At 32.6% G+C, this 20,408-nt stretch overlaps 1 protein-coding gene across 1 annotated transcript in view; it reads right to left on the bottom strand.

The window, feature by feature from the left end:
* LOC110032594 (protein saal1) overlaps nucleotides 1–19,707 on the bottom strand; it is a 38,386-nt gene extending 18,679 nt beyond the window's left edge. Inside the window, exons 1-5 of the mRNA XM_020736270.1 lie at nucleotides 19,477–19,707; nucleotides 18,276–18,659; nucleotides 16,568–16,633; nucleotides 9,342–9,481; nucleotides 3,355–3,481 (exon numbers count right to left, since the gene is read on the bottom strand). Coding sequence (XP_020591929.1) covers nucleotides 3,355–3,481; nucleotides 9,342–9,481; nucleotides 16,568–16,633; nucleotides 18,276–18,659; nucleotides 19,477–19,632 — 873 coding nt within the window. The 5' untranslated portion in view covers nucleotides 19,633–19,707. The remainder of the gene's footprint in view (nucleotides 1–3,354; nucleotides 3,482–9,341; nucleotides 9,482–16,567; nucleotides 16,634–18,275; nucleotides 18,660–19,476) is intronic.
* Nucleotides 19,708–20,408: the final 701 nt, after the last annotated feature.

Here is a 20,408-nt window from a genome sequence, read left to right as displayed (position 1 = left end):
TCTTATCTTCCCCTCTGTTTAAGCCATCAATGTTGAGGTAATCAAGATAGAAATCAATCTGACTGCTACGTAGAGTACGACAATCTTAACTTTTAATGTCAATTAAATTTCATCAATGTAAAAGATAACTTCAAATCAAACATATTTTGTTTAAATAAAATAATTTTACATCAGTGTCTATTGCTTACCAAGCAATTCTTTTTTTATCAGCAAAAACATTGTTTGAAGTGCAAACAATATCTTCCTGCATTTTGATAGTCATGAATTCATTCTAAATCTTCACCGCAACTTTCTTTTGCGAGTGAGCAATTGTTTGTGCAGCGACCTCAACCACTAACTTCTCCAATTTTTTTTTAAATTCCTTTAAAAACTTTAAGGAACTTATACATAAAAAAGGAAATGAGTTCCTCGCTCAATTGCAATATTTTGGGGCAGGTTGACAAATTACCTTCCAACAAAATTTAATGTCAACTTTTGGGTTGCTTCTTTTTACAGAACGTACCATTTCAAAATTATTGGTCATTAGGATATTAAGTTCTACTTACAGCACTTGCTCGTGTTAGGCAAAGTTTGGGGCTCAAAGAAAAGAAAGCTTCAGCATTATGTCATAAAATTGAGGGGGGCAGTTCCATGAGTGTTTTAAGATTGGCATGACTCATCGTTGTTGATTTGATTTTAGGCTTGAAAGTTTTCTTTTTTTTTTAGATTGGACCCATAGCAGCTGAAGTTAAACAAATATTGAGGCCCATTAAGGAGCAACATCAATAATAGCAAGAGCCTTGGCAGCCTCAATGAGTCAACACACCCAAATGGAAGGAACTATATTATCATTGTCGTCATGAACAAAAAAAAAAATCAAGTCGCATTATCACTATAATCAAGATGTGAAAAGAATCAAGTTTCCATCAACTTCATAAAAACATAAAATAACCATTTGTCTAAAAATAAAAGGAAATGTTTTATTTTTTAATGAAGTGTGGAGCAATTATAAAAGATTTTAATAATGATGAAGCCAACAAAACAGAGCCCCTCAACTGCTAAACATGTTTAGCTGGAATCTAGAACTCAGAAAGCATGAAGAATCCGCCCCACTCTCTCTACTCTTTCTTTTATGGCACCATATAAATGGACAAACAATTTGAATGTTTTAATCAAAAGATTAATCATTGTGATTTCAAAAAATAACTTCAAGGAGAATCAGACAATCAATCATGCATGTTTGGAATTAAAAAGTCCAAGGATCCTTGAAGTGGTTGGCCCCTCCTTAATTTATCATGAATTTTATGTTTTTTTTTTATTTCAGAAAATTATAACGGAAAAATTATAAATATAAAGCGGCCTTGTAATAGAAAGTAAGCATGGATAGATCCACTTGGTCCAATGTAATTAGAGTGTTACTTTGAGAGGAAATAAAACGTGGTGTTCTTTTGCGAGTTTCCCTAATAATTATATGTATCTTCATGTTATTGTTTTGTGTGAATAATAATGTCATATCTACATTGTCACACCTTCACATCATTTATATAGCATCTCTTCTTCCTTCTTGCAATGCTAGAGCACGTTATCACTTGGCATTATGCCCTAGACTACATAAAATAGCATTGTCCATCTTCTTTATTATTTAAACTCTCCGAAGTAGAGTTCATAAAGAGAGAAACAGATATAGAACAAAAGAAGGTAAATATTCACTTTCATGATATATTCACTTCTTGAATTAAGGTAAGTTATCATAATCATGAGATAAACATCGAAATGTTGAAAGTATTCAGTTATCATCATCATCACCACTATTATGGGGAAGAAGGTTGATTGGCATTATCACTATTGTCTAAATATATAAAAAATCAAGTTTCCATCAGAATTCTACAATTATAGAAAGAACTTTCATCTTCAAGTGTGAAGGATTTAATGGACATTTCTATTATTATGCAGACAATAATATAAAAGCACTCTCATTCCAAATATGCTTGGCAACAGTCTAGAAAGAAGGAAACGTGAAGAAATTGGCCACCCTTCTCTACCCTCTTTCCTTTATGGCATCATATGCAAAAAAGGAAAGTCTGAATGCTTTATTTAATCAAAATTTTATTTCAAATATAATTAAGAACAATCAAGCAAGCAAGTTTAGAATTAATAATTCCATTTGAAGAGACAGAACCCTCACACTTTTGCATGAATGTTCTATATTTCTTTATTCATGAATTGTAATAGTAAAATGGCTCTGTAGTAGACAGTAGACTTCAACATATTCAATTAATCCAATGTAATTGGAATGTTATTTTATGAGGTAATAAAAAGTAGAATTTGATTGTTCTCTTCTATTAGGAGACGGTGAGTCTACCTTAAAATTATATTTATATCTTCTATTATTATTCACATGTTGATTACAACAAACCTAACCCTTTTCTAAACAAAATCATCACCATCCCTAGCCATCACACAATAAATGTCTGACCATCAACTTGTAATAACAAAATTTCAAGGATAATTTTCATACGTTGCACACAATTCTTATCTATTTACATGTCTGACACCTAAAGACTTGAGTGTTGTGTGTAAATATAAAAGGTTAGGTGTAAAATATGTAAATATAAAAGGTTAGGTGTAAAATATGTAAATATATAAGAATTGTGTGTTGGTATGTAAATGCCCCAATTTTAAATTAAGGGGTCATTTGATTTTTGACAATAAAATGCAATGTAAAATGTTTGCAGAGTACTATGATTACAATGCATTTGAAATAATTTCGAGTTGTTTGGTGCACTATAAAACAAACGTAAGACTTCATTTTTTTTTGTTTTGTTTGAAACAGAAAAAAAATATTTTTTTTTGTTTGTTTAGTTAGGTTCACCGATAGTTCTGGGCGGCAACGGACAATCGAAAACTGAGTTAGCGGCGACAGATCACCAACGGCAATGACCTGCGGAAGCGGCGTCGGTGGCGGTGAAGGGCGGTGTCAGCAACCTGCTGAGAGAGGCGCACTGCGAACAGTGGTGAACTACCACAACAACAGGTGGAGGGTGGTAGGCAACCGGCAGCGACTCGCCTATAGCATTTTACATGATGGTGTAATTTGAATTCATCCAAATCGGCTGAATTCTAAATTCAACCAAAATGAACTACAGTGTAAATTTCAAATTCATTCAAACTTCAAATTGTATTTGTAATTTTTCACGCAAAATACATAATTTTCTTAAATTCTGGAAGAAAAATTACAGTACACCACTAAGCACTCAACCAAATAGCCCCTAAAAAACCTCTGGCATCATTTACCAGCCCAACCAATTTTGCACATAATATGTAAATACTGTAAATACATGAAAGTACTTAAGAAATCAATCATCTTTATCCTACCTTTTCCAATAATATTGTATTTAATGTGTTCCCAACAATCCAAATTATACGTAGACATGCTTGCTCAGATAGTAGTGCTTTTGCCCACAACGTAGACCCAATACCTTGAAGAGCCACACTTAAAAGCCTGTATGCATAGATACCAAAAAGAACATACCATGAAATAATTTCACATTAAATTTTCAAGAATTAGCATTTAGCTAAATTAGCAAATAAAATCAATTTAAGTAAAAAAAAATAATTAACGCTTTTTAATGCAGTACAAGTTATTAATCAAGTTAAAACAGATGTTGAAAATTCAATTGCCTATAAGTCAATTACAATAAGTCAAATAAGGCCATAATAAAATTGAACTGATACCATGTCTACACTTATTTATTTTTGGCTAAAAATTTTCATGGTTTTCATATAATAATTTTTTTAGGTTTACTTAACCGATTTGGGTAATTATACGTTTGACTTTAAATGTTAAGGTGGAATAAAATTTGATAATAGATGGGATGGAATTTGAATTTAAAATTTTTAACTTAATTTTATAATTTATTTTTATAAATAGGCATTGTTGAATCTAACTGAAATAAAGATAATTTGATGAAATAAAATTATTTTGTGAGGCCAATTAAGTGCAAGGTGTGTGGCTAGAACCAAGGTGTGTGCATGGATCACCCCAAGTTATGAAGATAGAATTAATTATTCCTCTCCATCAATTGGCACCAGAGCATCCATTTTTACCCCTCTACATCAACTAGAATGGTTTTTTAGGAAAGTTACCCTTGTCATTAATTTAGGTAATATTCTTACATTGAAGCTCACTTAAACTTTAAGGAGAAAGTGAATGAGGCAAAACAAAAATACAATATTTATAATAGAGAATTTTAGGCTATCATTGAAGTTTCATAACATTAGCAAAATTATTTATTGTTGAACAAATTTATTATCATTCTTAATCACCAAGCCTTAGGTACATAGATACAAAAATAAGTTGATAAGTATGCCTGTTAAGTTTATTAAACAACACCCAAAATATATACCTAGCATTTCAAAATAATATAAACTCACTATCATGGGTATTCCTACTCTTCTCGACTTCTATACAAATTGATATACCTAATTTTGATATAATACTAGAAGAATAGTTGACATGTATTGAATTTCACTTAATTTATACCATCACAAAGTTATTTCATTAATACATTCTCCTAAATTAATGGTTTGATATGAATATCAAAATAAAACTAATAGGCTTTGCATTTCAAGTAAAATGCTAAAAATTTTATGAAGATAAAATTCAAATAGATTTAAAAAATGATTCAGACATCATAAAAATAATTGAACCTTTTTCACAAAATTGAATATTTTGTTAGGCTCATTTTAATATATACATGTGTGTGCGCGCGCGCGCGCATGCGTGAGCGCACACAAACAATTAAAGATGAATATATTTGTACAATAAAATTATATTATTATTTATATTATTAGTCTAATTTTCATATGAAAATAATATTCATTGAATTAATGGTTGTTCACACAAATTTTCTGCTTAACAAGCAATTTTTTTCCACTTAACATGCATCAATTGATTAAATATCAAATGGCCATGATGGATTCAACTAAGATGCTTTAAATATAATTACTCACATATCTATGCACTTAAGCACTCATCATGCCTTTTCCTGATCTCGTATCCTAACTGTGAAAACAAATGCTAAGAGTGAATAAAGCCAAAGGAAAGAAAAGAGAAGAGGAGACAGAAAAGAAGAAATGCTTAGTTTTTGTTATAAAAATATAATCTTTGATAATTTCATCATTGAATCGATTTTCATTACAAGTGTCAGACCTCAAGATTTGTATGAGAAGATATTGTATGGTTAAAATTTATTTTGAAATTATTTTGCTAAAGATATGAGTTAAAATTAAAAAAAAAATTATAAAACGAGATATTTGTATTTTATAAATTGCTTATGAAATAACACAAAGTTTCAAGGTGATTGTAATGAGGAATTAGGAATTATGACTTATTCTTAATTGTCAACTGGGTAAGTTAGTAAAGTTTAAATTTAGAAAGTAAATTTGCTTCAGAATTTAAATGTAAGCTTATATATACTAAAATTTGTATATAAGGTATAATTATGAAAAGCATATATTTGAAGTATTAGAAGTATGCTAACACTTTATTAAATTGTTAATTTTCAAAGTAGGAGGATATCTTATACTTACAAATTATATATGGATGCACAATATTGATAAACATATTTGTAAATAAAAATATATGTATTTAAATATTCAATAATGAAAATACAATTTTCTTAAGAAAAGTCATATAATGAGGGATAGGTTGGCAACGGCGTGCTTATGATGACCTATAAAGGCAAAGCAATAGACTTTCGAAGTGAGGTTCTATAAACAAAAAGTTCCTCAAGTAGGTTAACAACAAAAATATTGGATTACACCTAGGCTCTATAAGATGTTAGGTTTTTAACCTATAATATGTAGAATGGGTTGGATACTGATCATTACCTTTGTCAATGAAACCTAGACATCCATATATGATATAAATTAATGCTAAAGTAAAATATTTTAAATTAAAAAATAAATAAAATAATGCCATGTTGTGATAAGTTAATTATGTTGACAAGTGCACTCGGCTAGTTTAGCAAATATTATAATTGGAAATTTAACATCATTTTTTTTATGTTTTCTTCAGTAGAATTACCTCACTCATTGTTATGTCATATTATTATTAAGCAATTTTACCTTAAGATAATTACAATTAATGTATTTGATAAGTCTAAGATTATAGTTTAATCCTTAAATTCAATTTATGATTAGAACATCATGTTATTTAAATTGTTGAACGTTTAAATTATGTATAAGAGTTGTTTATTTTGTTGAGCTTTATAGATCACACGAAATAATTCAGCGTTGTTTTGGATCAATGCTTAAAATAACGCTCGAGGCTTCCGCTTAAGATTAACCAAGAGTAAAAGATTTTGAATCAACTATCTTAAAATTTAATACTTAATTTTGATTGTAAGATAAAAAATAATGATTATATAATGCACATGATAAAAGTTTATTGTCAATAATGTAAATCTCACTGTGTATTAAAGCTATGTGTTATGATTCTTAGTTGTTATGGATGCATATGAATGAAATATTATAAGACGCTTCATGGTAAGAATTTTGTTAATTTTTTATCTTTGTGAGTTAAGAATTGTGTGTGGTATAATATATTTGGGTTATCTAGATGATTGAATTTATCATACACTCTATTATAGTAGCTAGAGTTTGGGAGTATTGGTTGTAGATTCAATCAACTAAATTACAAGCAACTAACGCTTTATGTCTAATCAAGCGGGGTCATCATGGGACGTGACATTCAAAACCTCTAAACATGATCATATTATTTTGAAAATGTATTGGTGGCATGATAGCTATTGTTGTTTAAGATAAAATCAAGCATTTATTTGAATGTAAGTTTTATTAGCATTCATTCAGAAGGGATACAACTAGGATCGTTAGTTCCATTCGTGTCAAATGAGTAAAATGTTAAACAATATGTAGGTACATATAGTTTCCTTTACGACCTTTCAAACTATTAGAAGCCATAATAGTATAATGGTGGTAATAAATATAATTTAGACGTTAGCTCGTTCATTTCATGCTTAAAAACTATTAATATATCTATTTATATTTAAAAAACGCATTCTTATAAAAATAGTTCAGCATTTTATGCATAAGGCCATACTATAAGTTAAACATGCTATTATTTTTTTATTTACAAAACATTTGAAAATTATCGGGAACTATCCTTCAGTTTTCATCTGCCTTTTAATTTCTAATTAATGATTAAACTAAGATATTATATATAAGCCTAGAAAATATATTGAGATAATTAGTTGTAAAAAGGCCTAGGTAATTAATATCTAAATCTTCTTACTGATGAATTTGCATACAACATTATCACATGTAAATTTACTGACAAGTCACCATATAAGATTGTTCACGTATTGAATCATAGAATGCTTATAAATCTTATCCTTTTACCAATGCATGAACATTTTGTTGCATAAATAGCACAATATAGGTACACGCACAAACATATATGTTTTACATGAAGAGGTTATAAAATGAAGTATTTTACATTGTGATTTTAAGAGTACTTGAGAGTCTAATGAAGGTAATTTTGCCATGATTCGTATACATTAGCTTTAAATGCAATTTCTTTGCCTTTATTGATTCAAAATCCATTAGCAAATTGTCAAAGTTACTCATTGGAATTAAAGCACAAACTCAACACTCGACAACTTCAAGCTTTGCACTTCAATAGAGCATCAAATCTTAGCTTGGTCATCACGATCAACTTCCTCTTCTCCCTTTGAATTAGTAGAGATATCAACATACATATCACCTCCTACAAGTGATGGCATTGGAAAGTTGACAACTCACTCATTCCCACAAGTCAATAATTTGCTTGGCAAAATTGTAATATCATTAAGAAATTTCTTTGTCGTTTTCATCCATAATGATAGAAACAAAGAGGATTCACAATTAAATCTCCTTTTAGGAGAGTTGTCCAAAGAAGATCATTCATGGTGGACACCACAATAATGACTTCATTCTTCTCACCCGCACAACCATCTCAATTTTCTCCTCATTCCAATTTAAAGGAGATGCAAAAGAAGATTTACTTCCAACTATAAATTTTTTGCACTTCTTATGTAGCTCTCCAGCAATGTTGCAACAACATCCATGTTGTAATTGTTGATTTTAGCCACAGAGATCAAGAAGTAAAGGCAGAAGTCTAGGAGTATGTATAGAGTATGTATAGACTTGAAGCATCTATATTTTGGTCACCTTTCAAATTTTCATAATCGATATGAGAACTTGCAAAAAATTTTACTTTCATTCTCTTGTTCATCTATCATTTCTTCAAAAATACAAGTGAATCTCGAAACTGAAGGTTGTTTGGGATCACTTTTATTTTTTGTTTGTTTTTTTTTGTTCATGTTTATGGTTATTTGATTAAAGTATGGTTGTTTTAAAAAACTCTCAAAATATCAACTGGTTGACACGCCAATTTGTTTTTAATAATAAAAATTCAAAACATGTCCAAAACACACTAAACAAACATGTATTTAAAAATTTTTAAAAAAATAAAGACAAACAAAAAACAAAATTGATCTCAAATAAGCCCTAAATACATTCCCAATAATGCCTCAGCCAAGTTAGACGAACTTCAATGATAAGTAAGAAATTAAGTTCAATTCAAGTCGATCAGCTGAAAAAAATTAATTTGCAACAAAAAAAAATCTCAAAGTTGTAAGATGATCTCTCCAATGAGTTGAAGTTGCAAAAGTTACTCAACAAAACCCTTACTCGACACCAAGATCACCTAAAGTTGCCAGAGTAACTCGCAGAAGTCGCCAAGACTATCTGCCCAAACACTTAAAGCTACTAAATAACCTAAAAGGAAGTAGCCAAAAAATTCACCATAAATCATTATTTCCAAGTGAAATCAGCAACATCTTCTAAATTTGTTTATTTTATAGCAAGCACCTATTAGCCTAGCTATTTAGTCTTATTTACAGTGCACAAATGTAGTCTTTCATGCAGCATTGTGCATAAAAGGTCAAAGGATCAGCCTAGCACATCCAATCATTTTACACAATCTTGTAATTGTTGAAAATCTAGTGAAATGCTAGAGCTTTTCTTTGTAGGTTCTCTTTTCTCTTTAAGTTTAAATTTGGATTTAATAATTTGGTACATCCTAGAATTCTATTTACTATATCAGCTTACACTTTAATTATTATATTTCAACTATTTGCTGTTTTTAAGCTTGTGGTCGATTTCTATTGATGGCAAAATCAATGCAAAATCCACTAACGCATGACGTTTAGAGCTTGCATAGATAAACTTTGGCATACAATGGATTTCATAAGTTCATTATATCTAAACAAGCTTGATAGATTTATCAATTTGCATACCTGAATGTTTCAGAGAGGCACGGAGAGTCGTCTAGGTATAGTTGATTAACAACTGCTTCAATCAAACCATCTATAGATGTCATGGCATTGCTAGAAACATCATGGCAAGTCAGATTTCCCAAAATCCCTAGACAAATCTCCTGTAAAAAGCAAACAACTATCATATTTAAACAACAATGCTCCATATTAATTGACAGGATCTTTAGAACATGTTTTACCTAAATATATAAACAAATACGACGCTGGTGAAACACACACACACAGTGTGTGTGTGTGTGTGTGTGTGTGTGTGTGTGTGTGTGTGTGTGTGTGTGTGTGTGTGTGTGTGTGTGTGTGTGTGTGTGTGTGTGTGTGGAGAGAGAGAGAGAGAGAAAGATGCACACACACGTGATACTTTGCTCTTAGGAGCAACTATTTAAACATAGACAAAAGATTAAAGCGCCATCTAAAGGGTCTACCCTACGAAATCCAACTAATCAACTAAAACCCAACCAGAAACAATTTTGTGCACTGCTGAAAAAGGAGGGATGCAGCCAATTCTCTAAATTTAAAGAGAGGCAAACAAGCAACAGAACCTTCCAAAAATGAGCAGAAGGTCAAACTAATAGATTTCTACATTGCATCTCTACAAAATCTATATTCTGCCAAGGAGCCAATTAAAAAAAGTACTCATAAATTTTATTTTAACCGAGCGAATGAAAGTATGCTATTTCCATCTTTCAAATTAACATAAGTTCAGAGAATAAAAAAGTTAGGTAAGTATTAAATAGTCCTCCAAAATTGTCCTAGTAATATGACTAGTTTTACCATAAACTACCATCATCGCTAGAAATTTTGGATAATTGTACAACATAGTAAGATATAAACATTGTCTTCTATCATAGTTAGCAACCTATACCGTCCATATGGAGCTAAAGGCTTACTCCTGGATTTTTAAACATCATGCTTAAGCTAAAATAATAATAATAATAACATATATATATATATATATATATTTTATATTTATTTTTTTTTTGAAAAAGCCCCAGGGCTGATATATTAAAGTTAAAGATACAGATAGGTTTGTATGAGTGGGCTTAAACACCTAACCCACACGATACAACACACACCAAAAAATGTAAAAGATGGGTACATATAGAAATAAAAAAAACCCAAAAACCACCCGGGCGCTGAAAAAGTGTGGGTCATCCTAATATAGTCTTGCCTCTAACTCTAGTTCTCGGTAGGAATCTAGCTAGCAGATTGGTAAGGTGTTGACCATTACCCGTAGTAACCAAAATATCATCCATAAGACTCCTGAGCTCTAGTATCTCCATTCAGCTCTAGTAGATCTCCATTCTTCTTCTTCCTCCTGAAAGTGTAAACTTGTCATTCCTTCTTCGAAGAATCCGCCTGATGGGGTACAGCTGAAGCAGAAGGATTACTAACAGTAGTACCCACAATAGGTTCTACAATATGTGAAGTATGAGTTGCCGCTACACAGGTTACTTCTTGAAGAAGTGGAGCTGCGAGGCTCTCCTGATTATCAGTCTGAACACTATCATTTGTAAGTAATAGTCTATCAGAATTATTTTGTATGGAGTTTGTAGGTGTCAGCATCGCATCACTCGCAGTAACAGTAACAACAGTGTCATTTTACAGTGGGTACAATATGAGGGTTTGTGTTCCATGATAATTTGTTGCCAATAACCAATATGGGTTGTGCCCAACCAGATTTCAGTAACATCACGTAAAGTAATATCCATTTCCACAAGTATTCTGGCCACCAGGGTCTAGTTAGGTTGAAAGTGGGCAGATCTAGTTTCAAATGATCCCCAAGGATGACCCCAATACAGTAGAGAACCTGATGGTGAAAAAAATGCAGCTTGAGACCAGGTAAACTAAATCATACCGGTACAGTGGGAGTTTCATGATTTGGGTCGAAATTAGAAGACCACTTGAGTAACTTCATTGATTTGTCTTCGATATTAATATATTTCTTGGAGAACATTCTGGTGTAGTCTTCAGCAACTGTTAGTTGGATCAACACATGTCTCTAATCCATGAGTCCTACTTTCTACTTGCCTACTAGCTTAAAATCATCAACACTCTTTATGATAACCTCCATAGGAGGGTGTTCCCATTGAAATTTTTCAATAAGAGCAAACTTAAATTTTTCCGTCATGGTAGAAATTTCTGATTCAGAGAAAAAGATTGCTTCTTTTCTACCTTTCCTGCTTCCATTTTTAATAAAAGGACAATCATCTGTACCCTCACGAGATTCCTTATAACTTGAGGGGAATCCCATTGCGGACTCCACCTAAGGGTTACCCACCACGTGAGCAAAGAAGACTTTGTCCGGCTCAACCAAACAAGGAGACGCCATAAGAGCAAGGAGAGCTGTCGAAGTTAAGCTACAACGAAGTTGCTGCGGCAGGAACAGTGAGAAGCTTCACGAGCAGAAGCGAACGCGAAGCAAACTCTTCGAGCAGACGAAACACCGAGCACACAATACCGAGCGACGCAGAGCAGACGCAGACGAACGCCGAGTAGACTCGTCGAGACGCAGACACGCCGACGAAGGCGGGCGTGAGCCGACGAAGCAAAAAGGAGCAGAAGCTTCGAGCGATATAGATAGTTTGGATGAAAGGGCCCAAATTGGCACCCTAACCATCTGACATACAACACACACGTAGGTCCCAAAAAGATATATGTATACCCAAAAAAGAAAATCAAGATTAAAACGTAAACATATAAACTCTACGCCAAAATTCTACCAACACTCGCATACTTAAGAAGCTTGAGAATGATCCAATTTAGCCCTGCCTCTGCCTCTGGTTATAGGACAGGAGACAGCTAACAAACTGTTAAGTTTACTGCCATTACCCGAAACAACCAATGTATCATCCATTAAGTTTGGTAATAGGCCTCCATTCTTCTTCTTCTTCCTGGATGTGTAAACCCGTCATTCCTCATTCGAAGCCTGGCTCATCAAATCAGTAGAATGGTCCAAAGATTGTCGGACATGTCTAGACTATTGCACATCATGAGCCCCAAGTGTCTGACTAATGGTAACAACTTGCTCGATCTGATGAGGCGGTAGAACCACAGTAGAAATACTATCATCTGTTACATCAATGATAGGTTCCAGGGTAGATGAAGTATGAAATGTCTACTCTACCCCCTCAAACAGAGGTTTCTTAGGAGGATTGTGTGGAGGCTGAGTGATTGACAGATTGCCCGCGGGAAAAGTGACACCTTCAAGAGTATCTTTCGGATAATCAATAGTGTCAATAACTTGGAGTAGATCAAGAGGGGGAATCTCTGCCTCTGGCTGAGCACTTAGTTTCTTTGGTCTTATATGGGGGTGTAGATGGTGACATTGAGAATTGAAGTGGTCGAACATACGACAATTCGAGCAATATGAATGGAAATACTCAATAACAACATTTTTCCAATATCGTTGGTGTTGTGAGCCTAACCAAATTTTTTCATGAGCGATTGAAGTGATGTCCCTTTCAACAAGTACCCTAGTTTCAACGGGACGAGAAAAATTAAAAGTAGGAATGTCCGTTTTGAGTGACTTATGATATGCTAAGGTAATAGAGTACAACACTTCTTGAGTAAAATAATGAAATTTTAGGTTGGGGAGGTGAATCCAGACCGAAATAGTTGGTGGTTCCGTCTGTGGGTCAAAATCCACTGACCATTTCAAAATTTTCATTATTTTGTTATCAATCCAGATTAATCTTCTAGCAAATAAACATGTGTATTCCTCTTCATTATTAAGTTGAATAAGGATGTGTCAATCATCTAAGAGTCCAATTTTTCACTCCCCAACAAGATGCATAAGCTCAAATTCCTTACGAATAAACTCCATTTTGGGATGGTCATAAAAGAATTTCCCGACCAAATTCAGACTACAGAAGGAAGCAAGCTGAATACATTCGGCTTTAGTAAAAAAGGATGGTTGACTTCACATTCTTCCTACCAGGTTTCTTGATGTAATAGAACTAGCCACCCTCTGTCAGTGCAAAGGAAAGTGGGAAGAAACACAATTTAGGAGTACATGAGGTGTGAACACACGCAAGAGCAACAACATACATTCTATCTGAAGCCATCACAAGTAAGGCAGCAAGGAAAGGTGAAATCCCCTTCTACTTTGAGCAGAGGACGAAAGGTAAAGACGCAGGAAAACATCCTTCAACAAGCAGCCGAATTCGAAGAGGAGCGAACCTATAAGTATATATATATATATATATATATATATATATAATTTTCTTTTTTTTCAAATTATTAATAATAATTTTTTGTAGGTCTATAATGCAAGGCATGAATTGTGAGCAATATAAGGTTTTGAAAAAGAAAACCAAATCCTACACACGACAATATCACTATCAAAAACAATCATAGTATCCGAAGTTTCAATAGTTATTTTAACATAGATCTAATCTTTCAGCTTCTGCAACATGTCATAATTTTCATGGGAATTGATTTCTATTTTATTTTGATTTTCATCGAAGTAATTCAATAATGCATCCTACAAATTTTATGTGCATGTTGCAGGATTTTCCACATTGCTATTTAAAACTGCATTAAATTTTCTAGACTCTAAGAAGTCCTACTTATGATTTGGAATCAAGGTTCAAAATTAAATCATAAAAAAATTAAGACATAGAACAAAAGGCACAGTTACGTCCTCAGGACGTCCTTGGAGATACCCTTTCATGGTCAATTCAACATATAAACACTGTAGTATATAGTCCATGCTTCAAATTTAAAGTTTTTAAGCAGTGGCATCAAAGCGCAAAGCACAAAGTGATGTGTAAAGCTTTATTTTTGCTTCAAAGTGCAATTTGAGAATACGTTTGAGCTACTACCAAAATTTGTTTGCACAACATCTACAACATCACAATCATTTATTGTTGAAGGAGAGAAACTTGGTTAGCAAAGTAGTTGGAGGGTTTTCCTTCCAATTTCAACATATTGACCTTCTATTATGTTCTTAAAGCATTCAGAATCATGAATAGTTCCTCTATCTTCTTAAATCTACTTTTTATCAACACCATACCCCAGAGTTCTCTCCAAACCAAGAGCTCATATACCAAGAATATGATCTGTTAGCACCAACACATCAATGATATCTAACACATTGAATAGGCGTCAAAAGATTATTAATTCTAAAAAAAGAAAAACACATGTAAGAAGAAGGCAAAATAATATGAGGAATATAGTGGTCTCTTGAACCCCCTCCTGTCTAGTTGTCTATTTCTCAAACTCCACGGAGTCTCTTGCTCTCCCTACTCTCTAAATACCCAATCTTTCGAGAGGCTAAGAACAATCTCTCTAAGATTTTAACTCATAGGGCTCACATGAAAGAGGCTAACCCATATTCCTCCTTTAGCATCCATTTATATAAACAGGTAACATCAATTAAAAAAGGAAAGCAGCTAATATAAGAAATCATGACTCCAATTGAAGGAGCAAAGAGAAAGCGATGCTAATTTCGACAATTAAATCATGGAATGCTAACAATAGATTGTCGTCATCGCGACTTGATAAACGGCACATGATCACAGAGTCATTAAACTCATGTGTGCTTCTTCCCAAAACCTTTTATGAGTTTCTTCTTGGCCTTGACATCCCTTAAAAATGACATCTTAGCTGGGGTTCTTCTTGATGTAACTCTGACCTTCTTGAGAGCCTCCTCAACTTCCTATTCTAAGCTTGTTCTCATTTTGCTAGTATACTAGTCTACTAATCATAATGAAATTTCAATTATAGTAAATATGTCCCTGGCCAAAATCAATACCCTTACAACAACACAAATGAAAAGATTAAGAACAAAAACATTAATGAAAGAGATTGCCAAGGTGGAGAAAATTCAAGCCATGCCCAAGTACAAATAGATATATTTACCCCGAAGTTATCTACTGCATTTATACCACAATCAAGGAAATCCCATGTCAAAAAAATTTTACGAAATTGAAAACAACAATATGAAACATGACTCAAGTATCTATTCATGAATCTCTCATTCCTAAGTAAATAATTGACACAAAATTAGCCCAAATCAATTTCAATAATTCTAAAATTCAACTCTATTTCATACACTCGTCGGTCATGTTATCCTAAATTTTGAAAACAAAAAAATAAGTGGAACAAATCTAAGAAATCAACAAGGTCATAAAGTTGTGCTGAGGTATATTGAAAATTTTGAAATAGCAATAAACTCACCACATTAGGTTAAAATCCAAGGAAATCAAATCAAGGCAAATGCAAAGCTAAAACCCATGCATAGAGGAGGCTATCACACATGATAAGGCTTATATTTAATTCCATAGCCCAGATTTAACTTGAATTGATCATATATTTACTCATTGTTTTTAAACAAATATAAACATGAAGATCTCCATCACTACGTAAAAATGTTTAATTTTCTTGGGTAAATTTTATTATTCCAATTTAGTAGGCTTGAATAGTTCCGTGACAAGTTTTATAATGACGATGAAAAATGCTAAAAAACAATTTTGTAGAAGGAAGTGAGCATTTAAAACCACACCATGCCTTGACCAGTACTTCCGAAAGCTTCCTTGAATAAGCGGTGTCTAGAGAAACATAATTAAAATAAAAAGCCTATAACGAGCACCTCGAATATTTATCCTAAAGTATTGCTCGTCTTCAAACAAATCAAACATAAAAGATACTCGAAATCTTGAAATTGCTGAAATTTCAATATAGCATGAAAGTTTGGGCATAACAATATAAGAAACTATTTTAGTCACTGTATGAATCTCTGAAAACAAAACTTTGAACTAAGGTGGACCTTGAAGGAACATTAACAGCTATGTCACGGGAGCATCAAACCGAGAAATCTATTTTCAAGAAAATTATTAGCACTTAGCCTGACTTGATCAATCATATCACTCAATTTAAATATCTAATTAAAGATTTGTTTACGGCTCGGAGAGAAATGGTCATATGATTCTATACCAACGATTCATTATGGTAAAAGAAAAAGAAAAAAATAAGTATTTGAATTTAGTAGATTTTAAAAATTTTGCACCATAAAACTACTAACTCTATACTTAAAAAATATTTATTCTCATAAAAATAGTGTATCAATTGTAATCATTACTTTTATTAGAAAATAAAGATGAGACCGAGTTAGAAATTTTCAAAATACAAAAGCATGTGGATTTGATCATTTATTATCTTTAATCAACACAGCAGCTTCAACAACTGACCGTGATTCGAGGAGATATTGAGGCATGGAGACTTGCTAGAAGTACTTCAAGCATGAAATTGTTAACCTGTACAGATAATAAAATAAACTCATCATTATAAAACCATCCATTGTCGGATAGTCATAAGAAAGTATTAAAATTGAACCATATAATTACTCCAATAATTGCCAAGGCATTTAATAGACAATATAATTTGCATGTTACATATAAATAACTTAAAAAAATGAATAACTCAACCTGTAATACACAATCTGGATATTAAGCTGAAAATAAATGACAAAATCAAATGTCAATGTGAAAAACTGCAAATTTCAAAACAATGCAAGTCGTTCATTTATTCTTTGAAGAGTTCATTGTTTACAGTTACACATAGCAGCTTTCCTAGGTCTAGCTTTGATAAAATATAACCCTTTCTCCAACATGCAGATTCAAACTTCTGTCTTTATAATAATAACAAGAATTATATCACAGTAATTATCAAGTTGTTCAAGTACACACTTATGTCCATTCAATTTTCAACAAAAAACTTGCAAACAATAATAGCCATTATTGTGTGTCAAAACATTTCCATTAACCACTACCTAGATGATTGCATGATTATATTTGACATAGAGACCATTGGATTGCATAAAAAACTCACTTAATGAAGTTGCATTTCTTTCCAAGTATTACATCAATCAATAAGGTAGAATGCGAACTAAATAATATGAGGAACTACTGAGCAAAATTTCAGATCATCTGAAACTTCTATATCATCAAAATCATAAATCTCAATTTATATATTGAGAATTCTTTTATCCATCTAACATATGGTGAAATGATGTACGGAGTATATTAAATAAGGTGGGTTTTATGTGATAATGATCAATAATGGAATGAACTAATTTAATCTTTTACCACCAGATGATGAGGTTGCAAAACCTACATCAAGGTTATTCTAGAAAACTGTCAGATTATTTCAGCTTTTTAAAATTTTATATTCGCTATTAAAGGATCTGATTTTTAGTGCTATCTTGATTTTAACATAGATAATAGGATTTTTCGGTGTTGTCTAAATGTGAATCAATATAGTTAGAATTTTAAATTGTTAATAAAATATTCTTATGAAAGGGGTTTAAGTGCTGTTACATGAACTAATTATGACTTCAATTAGAGCTTAATTCCCTTTTCCTCTTGGGACTCTCTCTCCTCCCTCTCCTCTATCCTCAATCTTGGCCGCTTCTATATACGTAGTAAACAGCTAATCGACCTACTAATTTGTGATGCAATGTGTTCTGATCCGCAATAGATTATTCAGTTTGCACATAAGGAAAACAACTGTTAATATATGGGGGCATAGAAATTTTTTCATTAAAATAATTAAGACAAAGAAAGCTTCGTTTGCATTTACACAATCAATGGCATAAAATATAATTAGTTATGAATGAAAGACTCAATGATTGAGTCGATGGCATGATATTTTAATAAAATCAATGATTGTCCAAGTTTAATAACTAATTGAAAGTCATAATAAAAATAAACAAGCAAAATCTAAAGACCTTTCTGAGTATGGAAATAAGAGAACAACTTATGTATGATTCCAAATGATATTTTTCAAGAGAATACTAAGTTTACTCATCAAAACTGTTAGCCACAAAATGCTTTAAATTATCACAAAAAAAAGTAAACTGGCATACGGCAATAAATTAAGAAAAATGAAATCAAATACCATGAATTCTGCATGAGTTCTACTCGTCGAAAGATCCCAGAGTATGCAGCCAGAGTCTTCCCACGTATTTACCTCATCAATAAATCCAGTTTCTTGATCATCAGAACCAGTGTCCTCTTTTATAGAATCTGCTCCTATTCCATTATATATGGGAGCAGAGGAATATGACTGACCACCAAAATGATCATTAATGGAACCCTCACATCTGGCTTCCGTGTCCAATAGTTTCTTCGAGGAGATAGATTCTGCCTCCTTGTTCTCTTCCAAAGGACACACTTTTGATGTTTCAGAAAGATTTAGACTTTGTTTGTTTATATTATTTGGTAAAAGTTTCCTTATCAGAGAAATAATATAGCTGGGATCCACCGTTGTTGTGTCAGGTAACTGCAGTATAATAGCTGCAAGAAAATCAGTACAATTAAGTGGAAAAATAACATTTATTAAGATTGCACAACGAGTCTAGAATTCAAACTTCCACAAAAAAAAATAATAATAATAAAAAAAATATATAAAAAATCACTAGGAAAATCCGGCAATAGTTAAGCAACTCAGCTTATGCTTTCAAAAAAGTTAGTAAATTCAGAAATCAAAAACCAAAAACAAAGTCAGCAACATGCTGAATTCCATGCACAGAAGTCGGAAATAAGTTTAGTAAGATCTTCAAGTGAATTAATAGCTTCAAGAGTTATGATTTACTCGTATTTCAGATCACACTTAGTTTCTGATTAATGAATCAATTCAATGTCTGATACACATTTACCTTCAAAATTAGATTTACAAGTCCAAATTTTAGAACTTATTCAAGTATGAATTGGAGCTCATGCGCAGACCCAACGTCCGTTTCAATTCAGGTCTGGTCCAAATTTCAGATTATGCAACAGGTTTTGGTTCAATCTCACGTTTACGATTAGCTTTCCTGAATACGCATCTTATAAGTTTATGCCAACATCAGAATGAGGATCATGCACTATATAACAAAGTTGAAGTGTGAAACGGGAATGAACGACGGTGGCGGGAGCTAAGTACAGCCATAGACCGAGGGATAGAGTTGGTCGATAAGAAATCAGTTACTGATTGTGTCGAAACTTCTGCTTTTGCTATCAAATGGAAACAATACTGCGGTATGGAAAGCTGCACGGATGCTTTCATGAAAAACGATGAACTAAAATACAAGAGGCTGCTGGAATTTTGGAGATCTTACCTCTGATGAAGGGGCGAAAGGGAGATGCGAAGGAGATTCTCCATTTTCCTCTCCCTCGGCATCTTCAACCCATACTTCCGCACCAACTTCTTCCCGCCTTTTGCCCTCAGACTCTTCTGGGGCTTCTCGAATAGAAACTTCACCGGTGACAGTCATCTCAATAGCGCAACGGTTGCCCAGCAGCGTCACAGTTGGCGGAAACTCACTTTGATTGTTGGGGATTTGACAAATTACGACGAACCTAACCCTAACTTTTTTTTTTTTTTTTTTTTTTTTTTATGCTGCATTAGTGTTTGTTTGGGGCACTTTGAAAATAATTTTATTGTAATTGTTTATAGATAAATGATCATTCTGCATCTTTTTATAATGTTGATTGTAACATAACTATTCATATCAATGCATTCTATATTTTAAAATTAAATATTCAATTCATAATATTATAAAATAAAGATAGATAATTTACTAAACAGTGAGTAACATAAATATCAAAATTTAAAAAATAGCTATTAAAATAATAATTAATAATATGATAATATTGTTTTAAAAATACATAGCATATATGTCAAGTGTTAAGTCGTCATCCACGGATACTCTTCCTTCCTGATTGTTATGAAAAACGACGGTAATAAAGCGAAAAATAGATCGAGAAAAATTACCAGAAAAAGGGCGACACAAGATTTACGTGGTTCGGCAAATTGCCTACGTCCACGGAGCTGCAGAGGATTTTTATTAATTTGAGGATTACACACCGTCGATCATATCGACTATTACAAGAAAAACATTCTCTCTCTCCCTCTCCGAGATTCACACCGAAGAAAAGACAATCGGGAACAACACCTTTTTGATTCTCCTCTTACTACCGTAAGCCAAATACATGAAGAAGAGAGGAAGAGCAAGTGTCATGCAATCTATTTTTGTTGTAACTCTTCTCC

Source organism: Phalaenopsis equestris, unplaced genomic scaffold (assembly GCF_001263595.1).
Source record: "Phalaenopsis equestris unplaced genomic scaffold, ASM126359v1 Scaffold000002, whole genome shotgun sequence".
Classification (NCBI taxonomy): domain Eukaryota; kingdom Viridiplantae; phylum Streptophyta; class Magnoliopsida; order Asparagales; family Orchidaceae; genus Phalaenopsis; species Phalaenopsis equestris.
The sequence above is the reverse complement of the archived record's forward strand: the minus strand, read 5'-3'. Positions and strand labels throughout refer to the sequence as shown.